This window comes from Pseudorca crassidens, chromosome 3, assembly GCF_039906515.1.
Source record: "Pseudorca crassidens isolate mPseCra1 chromosome 3, mPseCra1.hap1, whole genome shotgun sequence".
Taxonomy (NCBI): Eukaryota; Metazoa; Chordata; class Mammalia; order Artiodactyla; family Delphinidae; genus Pseudorca; species Pseudorca crassidens.
In genome coordinates, this window is record NC_090298.1 from 127,846,876 (window position 1) to 127,860,319 (window position 13,444).

A 13,444-nucleotide genomic window follows, 5' to 3' on the forward strand; every position below is an offset into this window, starting at 1 on the left:
CCGATGCAGGGGACATGGGTTCATGCCCTGGTCCAGGAAGATCCCACATGCCGCGGAGCGGCTGCGCCCGTGAGCCATGGCCGCTGAGCCTGCGTGTCCGGAGACTGTGCTCCGCAACGGGAGAGGCCACAACAGTGAGAGGTCAGCGTACAGCAAAAAAAAAAAAAAAAAAAAAAAAAAATGCTCAGTTGGGAAAACTGAGGCACAGCTAGTGAAGGAACTGACATAGGTCCCAGAGTCAATCAGTGGCAGCTAACCTCAGTGTATCAAGAGTTGGGGGATTTGAAATCCGACTGCCGGGGATGCTACACGTTGTTTCTGTCACCAACCCCCCCCAACAAAGTAGTTATAGGTCTTCATTCGTGCCACAGTAAGAATTGATATCTAAGAACAGCGGCCCTTCCCCTGCCACACTCTCAGAGGCATGCAGATTCTTAGAACCGTCAAGACTGGAAACTTAAGGGTTGAGGATCAATTATTTCTCAGTTGCTTTGGGCAACTGAGCTTCCCTGTCTTGAAATTATACCCAGGAGATAGCTGGAAGCTAGTGCAGCCCCGCTGTGCGTGCTTTAGGGCTGGTACGTTGGAGGAAGTGCATGTATAGAGATGCCTGTGTGTGTCGCATAAAATGAGAGCTTCTGTCACCTAGCCAAGCAGGACGTCGTGTCCCTCAAGGGTTTGTACTGCCTGTCTTGTTCTTTGCCTCGGTTCCTTTTCTGATCTCAGAGTTGTAACTGTTTAAGTGATCCCCTCTAATGGGTGGCTCTCAAATCTCTCTCTCCACCCTGGCCTCTCCCTTAAGCCCCCTTTCTTCATTTGCAAATTCCTGGGGGCGGGGGGGGGTGCGCGTATCTATCTCGATGTCCTGCCAGGCCTCAAGTTCATTCCAAACCAAATGCCGCAGCTTTCGTCCCAAACTTGTTTCTCCAGACCACAGATGCCCAGGTGGCACCGACGTCATCTTCCCATTCTCTAGGACTAGACGCTTCAGAGCCGTCTAGTCTCTGTGTCCCCTCTCCTCTCGCGTCCCCTCACTCACGGGGGCCTTTCCTGTCGTGCACATGTTATGGCCATGCTACCTTGTCAGGTAGTTACTTGTGTTTGTGTTCCAAGACCAGCAATCGTGGTGGTTGTATTTATTGTTTGTTTATTTAATCTCCTACTGTGTCTACCACAGTGTGTCTCCCACATAACGTGCTCAGTGATTGCACAGTGAATGAACGAATGAACGATAGGCTACTTTAATTAATCAGATGTCCTGGTTAGTAGAAGTATTCATACATATACATACATGGACTAACAATTTTAAAATAATTAGACCATTATACCCACTAATGAAAAATAGTGAAAATAATCTGTTATTCCTCTGAAGGTTCAGAGGTATTCCAGGATGATTTAGACACTCATGCTTAGTAATCTGAACATTCCTTATTTATATCCTGAAGGGCTCGTTTTGATGAACAGAATGAGGGACAAATGCATTATCCTGTTTCTGTAGGTGTGAATATGGATATTTGTGAGTTTGTGTGATGTGGGTAGGTTTCTAGGTGTGATGTGTGTGCACGTTATGTGAATAAATGGATGGATGTGTATGAATGTGTGTGGGGACTAGAGCATGCATGGGGGCATCTGTGGATGTACAGTGGATTGTGTTACAGAGATTCAGATATGCAAAAATGTGAAGACCTGTGTTCCTGTCAAAATATGTTGTTAAACGTGGTGTTTAGTGTGGGCATTTTTGTGTGTACATGTGGCATGTATGTGGACATGGGGTATAGAGTGTGAAAGTGTCAAATGCTTTCATGGCTGTATGTATGCGGTGGGTATATTATGTTTGTGTTACTGAAACGTACTGTCACATGTAATGGAGAATACTTCAAAAAGAGTGGAAAGAACAGGTGATTTGGAATCAATCCTGTCTCAGTCATTTACTAGCTGTGTGACCATGCGAAAATTACCTAGCCTCTCTGAACTTTGGTTGCCTGATATGTCAAAGAAGTTTTGCACAAGTGGTAACTGAGATAGCACAGGTAAAAAACACCAAGGATGGTTCGCCGTGTGTGCGTGTGTTTGTGTGTGTGTGTGTAGCAGTTGAGATTCAGGCTGGAGGTTCTTCTGGTCTCACTGCTGCTCTCAGCTGCACCATAGTCCCCACATGATGGGGAAGTCCTGCCAGATGCCTTCCGTGGCCCACAGTTGGTACCACAGTCCCAGCCTTTTCTCCTTTCAGCACCACACCCATGGCTGCTATGTGGCTCTGGTGTGGCAAAGGGGACCACAGGCACGCAACTCCTGGTTTATGACTTTGCTGCTGCTATGATTCACTTCTCAAACCACTCTAGGAGTGGCAGTTATGAAGCTTTCATAAGCTCCTATTCTCTCTAAGCCCCTCCTCTCAGATAATAAGGTGTGGGAACGTGGTACTTCCTCCCAGCAATTACTACAGCACAGCCATCTCTGGCCTTTAGGCCTCTTTAATAAGCCTGAATCCCATTAGGCAGTACAGTGAGAGAATGAATTCACCCCAAATTATCTGCTGCCATTTGCTATTAGCAAAATATGCCATTTAATATATGAATACTCCACAAATCTGAAGCGTCATCTGGTTATTCTAGCTCACACATCTGCAGCAAGGTGTTTACAGTCTGGTCACCTGGCCATTGCCTCTCTAACAACCCTTGCATGGGGAGCTGAATTGGTGGGAATGGAGACTCTGAGAGGTTAAGTAACTGGCCTCAGGTCACACAGCACTCTAATGAAAGGATTAGAACTCAAATTTTCACGTTCTGCCTCATCCAAATGCTACAATGTATAGGAAAAAACTTTTATAACCTGTGAAGGGTATAGATCATGATAGTAGCTATTATGACTACTTGTTTGTGAAGCTCGTCGTGTTGTTATCCAAGAAAATCAAAACACGTATCCGACTGCCGGCAATCCCGACATACACAACTCTAATTTTCCCACATTTAAAAATGGGGAAGAAGTAGTTGTGACTTGTCGAATGGTCCTGTGTTTTGTCAGGTGATTCACAGCAGAATTCTTGGAAATTTTGAGATTCTCTAGTCTAGCCTCTCCCATGTAACGTGGACCAGTGGTTTCTTGGATATCATCACGTTCACAATTTTCGCCCTGTTTCTGTACCACTTCTACTGTTAGTCACTTAAAAGTTTTCATTGAATTGTCTCACTTCTTCAAAAAAAAAAGAAACTTACTTCACTCTCCACAAACGAAAAACCAGTATTACTTGCCATAATAGAGGACAGCCATAACAGTGAGTACAGTGAAAACCAAACAGAAAGAGAAGTGTTTAAAAATCCTAGTTATATACTGTTGCTGGCTGAAGTCCCGAACCCGAGGCCTCCCCTCAGTTCCAGAGAAAGATCAGCTAGTGTAAGAAAGGTGTTAGAGCATAGTCACACGTAACTGAGACTTTTCTTCCCGAGATAATGAGAAGCACTGAAATAATCCTTCTGCGTTATTACGTGTTGAACGACCTAAAATCAGCCCCCCATCCCTTACTGCCCTAGTCCAAAATTTCTCTGATTCTTTTTCAGATAAATCCTCCCTTTGAATGTCAAAATAGCCATGCCTTTCCACTTGATGATCATTGTACATTTCTGGCTATATTTAGACAGCACATTTTGCACAGAATTATTTCCAGGGCCCTCTCAAGTAAATCTATGCTTTGCGCCTTTGTGCAGAGAAAATATGCATCCAGGGGCCCTTTGTGCACATTTGGAGCCACTGCCTGTGGTGAACTGAAGACTTTGCTTATAGACAGTAAAGTACTGGACAGGGAAGCTGGGAATGAGTCCGAGAAATGAAACACGTGATTGTTAGGATTTGCTGACCCTATAAAAGTATTTGGAAATGATGCAAATTGTTTCAGGGATTACTGAAATGTCATGTGGTGAATCAGACTTGGTTTAGACAGATTTGATTACTAATCATTTTCAGAAGGACCGTAAGGTCTCCCGGGACCAAGCATTCTGTCCCTCGCTGAGAGGGCTTATGGGGATGGCTGCACTGACTGGACAGAGCCTTGAACTGTCTGTCGCCTTTTAGTGGGGGCATTTGTCACACTAGGAGACTTTGGCACTTAAAGGACCATCAGCTTTCACTCCTAATGACAGAGACTGTGGAAGAGTCCAGGGGCCGGTTCCACAGTGGCACTGGAGGCAAGGTGACACAGATGAGGGGGAGCTTCGAGACCTTTGGTGAATCACTTCCCTTTCCAGCTTTCAGTTTCCCAAGCTATGAAATGAGGGGATTAGAATAATCTCTAAGAGTCCTTCTGGCTCTAAACCATCCTTCTAGTAACCGTTAATATTCCCTCTCTTGTTTTTTTTCTTCTTTATGCATCTGGTCTTGGGACCTGAATTTGTCTGGACCCCTTTGGGGGAGTATGATTGTGTTCGTGTCTTGCTTCCTCTCCACGCAGTCTCCACATTTCTCTCCAGTGGAACAGCTCATTTCTCAGGGATTTGCTGGAAGACCGGCCAGATCAATGCTCAGATTCTCATTCTCTAGTTGCAGCATCGTTTGGAAATAGGGAATCAATATGCAGCTGTCAATCTGAATTTCAAATGAGCTGGGGTTGGCAGTGAGGCTGGGGAGAAACGGTTTCAGTTAGACCCTTCATGACACCACGCACCCGAGTTCACCATGGGCAGAGAAGTCAGGAGGTCAGGGGTGGGAACAAGGGAGGAAGGACGAAGTGAGGGGCAGAAGAGGGACTCCGAGGCTGAGCATAGCCAAGGGAGGGGTGCATAGGGCTGGGGGAGGGAGTCGGAGGTGCAGAGTGAGAAGAGAAGGGAGGTAGGAAGGAGAGAGGAAGAGGCAAGTGGAGGTGTCTGAGGTGTGGCCAGTACTATAACCGAGGAAGTCTGTGAGCACAGAGGACGGGCACCCAACTGCACTTGGCGGGAGTGGGGTGGTCTCCAAGAAGCTTTGTGGCGAAAGTGGCTTTTACAGTAAAGTATGAAGGTTGGGTATGGAGAGTGTTTTGAGTAGAAGGAACAGCATGTATAAAGTCTAGAGGTGAGTGAGGACTTGGAGAATTAAGGGAAGTTTAGTGTGCGTGTGAGGAAGTGAAGGGGGAGTGAAGGAGAGAGAGAAAAAGGGCAAAGATGAGAGATGAGGATGGAACACTGAGTCTGCAAGGTTGGGAGTAGCCAGGGTTTGACCCCCTGTTCTATGTCCTTATGGTGCATCTGAAAGTTAATGAAGATTGTACCTCCTCAGTGCCTTTACAGGAAGAATAATCCATCTGGATTTCTCAGCTGTTCTCTGGTTAAATTGACTTGTGGCCTGGCCAAGCTTGGGAAATGCACTCTCCAAAGACACCTCCAAATGGTGGGTGTCCAACTTGGTTTCCAGGCAGTATGTCCTCTGACTTGGGCCAGAACATCCCCTTTGCCTTGGCAGGGAGGTAATCTAATGAGCTGGTTTTTATTCCGTGCAGAAAGTATTGTACCAAGTCAACTAGTTGGATGTTGTTTGAAGGTCTCTTCTTCCATGAGCATTTACTTAAGACACAATTTCACTGTGGAATAGAGGGAAAAACATGAAGTTTGGGCTGGGAAACGGGGATATAGTCTCGGCTCTGTATCTAACTTTCTCTCTGGTCATGGGCTAATTCTTTTTCTTTTCTCAGATGGTTCCCAGTTTCTTCATCTGTGAAATGGAAGTTTTGGATTAGATCAGGCATGGTAAACAGTTTTACTTTGAATGATTGCTCAGAGCTGGGTTCTGGGGCCTGGCCCAGCTGGGAAGGGTAGCAGGACGGATTATCAGTCTCTGTCAAGGGCCTAGATTGTGGAGTGGGGGGCTCCTCTGATCTCCAGGGGTCCTCTTGCTCTACAGTCCTCTCATCCTTTAAATTTATTACACACCCACTATCTGAATAAGGCACTGTGGAGGAGAGGCAGATCAATGTGTCACTGCCCACAGACGAGGCCCTCTGTGTGGACCGGGTTTGTGTCTGTCTCATTCAGTGCCTGACAGGTAGTAGCAATCAATGATCAAGTCTTCTTTTTTTCTTGGCCGTGCAGTGAGGCTTGTGGCATTTTAGTTCCCCGACCAGGGACTGAACCCAGGCCCTCAGCAGTGAGAGTGCGGAGTCCTAACCCCTGGACCGCCAGGGAATTCCCAATGATCATTTGTTGATGAATAGCTTTTGTCCTCTTGTTGTTTATAGTTCAGCAGATAGACTAGGCTAGGCACGTCTAAACAATTGTAAGAGGTTGCCACCTAGCCTAGGGACATAATTAGAGTGCCATAGTGCTTCAGAGGAGGAAGGTAGTATTTGGGGGCCGGTGGGGACAGGAATCAGAATTTTTCTGAGTTTTATGAATTTTTGCCCCTGTGCACTTTTGGAAAGACCTGACATTTGTCAATGTCCACGTTGTGTATTTTGGGGGAGAAAGCTTTCTTCTGCCTGTAGGCTGTCCTTGGAAAGGAATGGAGAGATGGTGGGAGGGCTGGGTGTCCTAGACTCCTGGGAAGGAGTGGAGTTGGGTGAGGCTGGCACTCTCTGACCTTATGGGCTGAACCAGTTTCCTGTCCATGGCTCTGACACCGGGGGCTTGGGCCTTGCTGGTCACTGTCAGCTTTGCCTGGGTTGCATCCTCAGGTCAACAGCTGGCTTCCCCTGGCCAGCTGTGCAATTCTGATTCTATTTGATTGCAGTAAGGGGCTTAGGCTGGCCTGGGAGTGCTTGACATTTTATTAGTCTCACTTCATGATCTGCTAAGCACCCCTGGGAGCAGAATGTCACAGTTGGCATGCCCTGAGCCCACTTCTCCCCAAGGCCTTATGAAACAAGACACCCTTCTCCCTTCCTGTCCCACCTCCTACAGCTGTATCTGCCTCTTTTAAGGAACCGTTATCTGGGTAAGAAGCACAAGTATTTGAACATGACTCTCTGCAGTAAGATAAAATCTTGGATCTTTGGAGCTGAAAGGAACCTTGAGATTCCATCTTGTTCTTCCCCTGTCCCTAGGGAAGTCTGATTCTCTAGGGATGTCTCGTATTCCTTATCGTTGTCTCCAGAGTGTTCTTCTCCATAGCCTTCCCTCCACAAACAGAGAGGCATGGACATATATACACTACCAAACGTAAGGTAGATAGCTAGTGGGAAGCAGCCGCATAGCACAGGGAGATCAGCTCGGTGCTTTGTGACCGCCTGGAGGGGTGGGATAGGGAGGGTGGGAGGGAGGGAGACACAAGAGGGAAGAGATATGGGAACATATGTATATGTATAACTGATTCACTTTGTTATAAAGCAGAAACTAATACACCATTGTAAAGCAATTATACCCCAATAAAGATGTTAAAAAACAAACCAAAAAACTATTGCTAAAAAAAAAAGAAAGTATCCCCATGAACTAGGGTGAGACGAATGAGGCTCCTGGCAAAATTTAAGGAGGCGCTCACTCTCAGGGTTGTGTACATTCCAGCCCTGCACCTGCAGAGACCTGAGAGTGAGCGCCTCCTTAAACTTTGTGCCCTGGGTGCCTCACTTGCTTCACCCCAGCCCTGGTCCTCCTAGAGCATCATAGCTCTTTAAACCCAGTCTATCTAGGGTAGAGTTTCCTGTAGATAATCAAGTGTGTTCTGGAGAGGGAGTGTCTACCGCTCACAGCATCTCATTTTATTTTCAGAAAGCTTCATTTTAATTTTTCTTGTCCAGTGGCAAAAGACAACATTACATATTTTATCACAGTTTATCCTTTCAACAACCTGAGAGGTAGGGATGTCTGTCTCCGTTTTACAGATAAGCAAATTAAGGCTTAAGGAACATGTGGCTTGATTGTGTAACTCTGGCATCCTGCACTGCATTTGCTTAAACTATGTCGATGTTTTCTCTTTTCTCACTTCCCTTCTTCTTACCCCCTGTGCATGTTTCAAGGCTGGAATCATGGCAGCCCTTGGTGTTTTCTGGTTCAAGCTCAACCTTCAGCTCTCTAACCTTCCTTTCCCCCAAATTGGGGCAATCATGTGTTATGTAGACAAGACCCCGAGAGCATGACTTAGGCAAGCTTCTTCTGTGTGGTTTTCATGAAGTACAGAGCCTGGCGCATGGTCAGGGCTCAGTAAATACTTGTTCAATGGATGATTATACACCTGGCACTTCAGAGGAGTGGAATTTAGCTGTGCGGGTACTTGGGATCAATGATGTGATTTGACTGGAGTCAAAAAGCCCTGAACTCTGGCCCTGGTAGCTTTACTCAGTCCCTGGGGAAAACCCTGATGTCCTCTGGGAAAATCCAAGGCAAGAAAGTAGAAGAAACCATCCCATTTTCTTTTAGGAGCATCTACGGCCCTCCCACAGAATGACTCGGATCAGCGTCCAAGGTCAGGCCTATGTCTGTGCATCTCTCCTCCCTTAGGTCACTAATTATAATTCTGCAACAGCCATCGCACTTTGCCCTGACTGTCCCTGTGTATCTCACTTAGGGAAGTTTTCCTGTGCCTCTGACCTTCAGTGTCATTCTGCAATCTGGTTCCATGGTTAAAGAATTCTTGGTTTAGGGCTGTGGGCATCAAGTAGCCTCCCAGATGAGTTACAATGAGAGGAATTCGGGGCTGGCGGCGGGGGGGGGGGGGGGGGGGGGGGGGGGATTCTTCAGAGGCTTGAGTGCTGAAGGACAGGCCTATGGGGCTTGCTCTGCCTGAGTCTAAGCTCTTATCAGGCCTTGGGGAATCAGCGTGCATCCCACAAGTCGGACAGGAGAGCAAATGGCTCTCATTACCTTCAATGCAGTTTTCTTTTTAATCAGATAAATCTCCCTGGAAAAGTATGTCTTTGCAGAGAATGGAGCTCAGGGATTCTAGACAAAAAGTTTTGGGAAAAAATATTGCATTGATCAGCAGGTAATGGTCATTTTGTTGCAAAGACCCAGGAGTGTAAATATTGAGGAGAAATAGTAATATGATAAAAATAGATAAAGCTGTGATATTAGCTAATGATAGTAATAGCTACTACTCACTAAGTACTTACTATGTGCTGGGTCCTTTACATATGTTACTGTATTTAATCTTCTCAACAATCCTATGATGATGACAGCATTACCTCCTTTTTGTGGATGGGGAAACTGATGCTTGCATTTTCGGAAATTTAGCTGAGGTCGTATAGCTTGTAAGTGTCAGAGCCCAACAGTCTGCTGGTCTCTAAAGCCCACACTACTCTGTTGACTCTCCCAAATGATGGAGGTTTGCAGAGTCCCTCTGAGGAGCTGCTCTTGTTTATAATAGAAATGTTTGTATGATTCTTTGGAACTATGAGTGAGAACTCGTGGAGCTCTGGGAATTGGAAATTATGGATTGAGAAGAATATGTTATTTGTGTGAAAGCGTGATCCCTTTCACACAAATAACACTTTCGGTTTACTTGGTGCTTCCAATTCATTTGATCCCCATGCCACCCCCATGACAGCATCTCCATGTACAGGTGATGACATTGAGGACCAACCGAAAGGTTAAGAGACCTTCTCAGAGTCTCAGATGGCAGAGACCTAACATGACCAGGGTCTGGGGCATCTTCTGCTTGACTATTTGGCCAGTTCCAAAAGACGGGGAGGGGATGGATAAACCCCTTCTTGACTATTTATTAAATTGTCACTCAGAATTTCTCTGTAGTCAACTTGTCTTTCATTTTATTTTTCTCTGTCTCAGTTCACCTATCTTTAAAATACCACCTGCCTTTATCAACTGCGGGTGTCATTTGAATGGCAAAAGGCCATAGTGCTTAAAGATGCTGTGGGAATAAATTCTTTCCCTTAGGCCAGTGAAATTTTTCATTCACTAGGTACGTTGAGATAATCATGTCGTTTGAGATGGCATTAATTTATTACTTCACTTATTTACTTATTTATCTCAAATAATTAGGAAGTGCCTACTGTATGTCAGAGACTGTGCTAGGTGACTGAGCAGAATATAAATAATAAAAATATGACAGCCCTTATTGAGTGGTTATAAAGTACCAGGCCTTACACAAAGAGCTTTGTCTGCAATATTTAATCCTGAATATAATGCTTTGGGTTGGATATCATTACCCCCATTTTACTCATGAGGAAATTGAGGTTCATAGAGGTTAAATAACCTATCTAGGTACACCTGACCCCAGAGTCTTCTCTTAAAAGTATCTCAGTAATAGATATGCCATAGCCTTTGTTTTCCAAGAACTCCCAAATTAATAGAGAGAGTGTGAAGACAAATAAGTACTTGAATATCTGAGCCTATTAGAAAAATATATCACTTCTCCCTCCGAGATCTATACTAGTTCAAACTTATAGCGGAAAATAAGCCAAGGTGCAATGAACCCATAGGAAATGCATCAGCAAAAGGGATCTGTTTGTCCCAGAGAAAAAAGAGGTTTTCATAAGGGTGAAGCTTGGACGTGTGTGGTCTTCAAGCATCCAGGAGACTGTGATTCAAAGGAGGCTGTTGAGAAAATAATAAATAATCTTCACTGGGCACTGAGGAAGAAATGACCTTAACTTGTAGAAAAAGCAACTTGGATTAAAATCTGCATCTGCCTTTAATAAACTGAGTGACTGGTCTGCAGAAAGAGAATACTTTACTGTGAGTGGAGAGGATTTAGTTGAAGTGGGTATTTGTATGTAAATACAGAGTTTTACAGAAGCTCCGGGGCTCTAATAACTCTCTAAATAGCCCTCCTTGATTCCCCTGTATCCTCTAAGGTAAAGAGCTGCAGCTATGCTCAGCGGGGTGGAACTTCTTTGTCTCACTCAGCAGGTTCCAACATCTTGGGGAAGAAGTGGGAAGAAGAGTCATAGAATTATGGGACCGGGACATCTTGTGCATTAAGAAAAGATGTTTTTTGAGCACCTGCTATAAATTAAAGACTGTATATTACGGCTCTGCAATGTCAGTAGGGACGATCATCTTGGTTTATAGATGAGGAAATTGACTCAGGGATTAACTAACAATGATAGCAATGGCTACCAATGATCAAACGCTTTCTGGGTGCCATGCAACAGTGCTAAGAACTTTCCCATACATGCTTTCTAATCCACCCAACCACTCTATGAGGTGGATACCATTTTCTTCTCTAGTTTTCACTTGAGGAAACCGAGGCTTGGAAAGTTTAAATGACATAATCAAGGTAATTTGGTGGCTGAGTTGATATATCAATCTAATTGAGGTGGAATTTTGCCATATGTTTTGGAGCAGCTGTTCAAATGTGCTAATACAGCTCACTCAACTTTAATATATGCATTGTTTCAAGTTCCTGCTCCTCTGTGGTTTAGTATAAGCTCCTATAAGGAATATTTACTGAGGAGTGTTGAGGAGAAGACGTGTCAGTGAAGCCCGTGGGACTCAATGAGCTGAAAGCAAGGTAGGTGCACGATGAGGGAAGGACAAGGTGCTGTGGCTAGTGTCCCTTCCTGATTTTAGGAGGAAGGAGGGCTAATGGTGAAAGGATGGCAAGGGTCATTACTGAGACTTCTTTTCCTTCTGGGATTTCCTTCCTTTCTACCCTGTACCTTCAGGATCCTCCAGCAGGGTCACCTCCCTGTAGCTCATAGGAGGACAAAACGGGGGGCCCAGATTCCACTGCCCTCTGTTTCTTGTTGCACGGCTCAGAGGCAAATGGGACAAGCTGTGGCTGTAGAGTCAGAAGTCTTAGCTTTGGCTACTACCTCTTTCGATTCTTTCTTCTGTGATTGTGAGCATGTCCTTTAGTATATTGAAGCATCACTTTCCTCATCTATACAGTGTAGATCCCTCCTATCCTAACTTATAAATCACTATTTGAAATTATGTGGGACTTCCCTGGTGGTCCAGTGGTTAAGAATTCACACTTGCACTGCAGAGGGCGCGGGTTCGATCCCTGGTCGGGGGACTAAGTTCCCACATGATGTGCGGTATGGCCAAGGCGGGGGGGGGGGGGGGGGAAGAAATCATGTTGAAGAGAGCATAAGATACTACACAAATAAGAACTCATTTCTGGATTGAAACAGGAGCATGGTCCAGGGTTAAGCACACGAATTCTGCCAGGCTCTGCTGTTTACTAGCTGGTGGCTTCGGACAAGTTACTTATCCTGTCCGTCTTTGTTTCTGCATCTGTAAAATGGGTAGTAGTTGTTGCTGCTCACAGGTTGTGGTACAGAATAAATAATTCTTCTGCAGTGTTTCTTTGGTGCCTGGAACATTGTAAATGTTCAATACAATTTTTATTGATTCAGATTTTCATTGGTTGATCTAAGCTCTATGACAGGGAATGAATATATGAACTTCCAGAGGCTTCTTTGCATTTTATGCTTGAATCTACAAGGACCACCCACACTCACATCTAGAGGAGTACCACAACACTTTCTGGTAATTCTCCTGCTCTGTTCTTAGTAATTTATCGCTGAAGTAGTAAATTAATAGAATTACTTTGACATTTCAATCAATAGGATTAAGATGATCTGATGATAACGGAGTAGTAATTCCTGCCGCACAGATGGAAACTGTCCAGTGGCAAAAACTGTTCTTCACAAGCTGGCTGGCAGCCCTCAGACCAGATTCTTTCAATCCTTTAAAAAATAACATTTTCCTCTGATGCTAAAAGCAATGAACACGCATTGGAAAAATACAATGCGGTTCAAAGAAAAAAAAAAAAAAACCCACCTGGAAATCCCATTATCTAGATACCTACTGTTAACATATTAGTAAATTTCCTCTAGTTTTTCTTTTTCCTCTATAGATTATAATCAGTTTTGTTTCCTGGTTTTTTACTGAAGATTCTAAGGAGAATTTTGTTTTCTCTTGTTATTACACCTTTAGAAACACGATTTTAGATGACTGCGTATTTCAGTGTGTGGCTGTGTTAGCATTCATTTAGCCACCCGTCTTTGACGGCCATTTATATTATTTCCTTTTTTTTTTTTTTTTTTTTTTTTTGCGGTACGCGGGCCTCTCACTGTTGTGGCCTCTCCCGCTGCGGAGCACAGGCTCCGGATGCGCAGGCTCAGCGGCCATGGCTCACGGGCCCAGCCGCTCTGCGGCATGTGGGATCTTCCCGGACCGGGGCACGAACCCGCGTCCCCTGCATCGGCAGGCGGACTCTCAACCGCTGCGCCACCAGGGAAGCCCCTATTTCCAATTTTAAGCTATTATAATCTATGATGTGAAAAGCCCCCTTGGTCACAAACCTCTGTCCATGCCCTGGAAGCAAAATTGCTGAGTCAAAGGGTATGAATATTTCTAAGGCAGAAAGACTCTACCAGTGTAAAGGGGCCCCTCCCCACCGCAGGACCAGCAGCTTGGCTCCTTTTTGAAAATGAATTCTTCATCAGGCGGAGTCTGCTAGGGGCCAGGGCTGAAGGTAGTGGTGAGTAAGTGAAAGCCGAAGAAGAGAGATGACCGCTTCTTTTTCCTTTTTCTCCTTTAACTCACATTGCCCGAGAAGCCATAGACCCTGGAATGTG

At 45.0% G+C, this 13,444-nt stretch overlaps 1 protein-coding gene across 1 annotated transcript in view; it reads right to left on the bottom strand.

Moving 5' to 3' along the window:
- GLRA1 (glycine receptor alpha 1) overlaps positions 1 to 2,242 on the bottom strand; it is a 52,613-nt gene extending 50,371 nt beyond the window's left edge. The window contains exon 1 of the mRNA XM_067730236.1: positions 2,181 to 2,242. Coding sequence (XP_067586337.1) covers positions 2,181 to 2,242 — 62 coding nt within the window. The remainder of the gene's footprint in view (positions 1 to 2,180) is intronic.
- Positions 2,243 to 13,444: the final 11,202 nt, after the last annotated feature.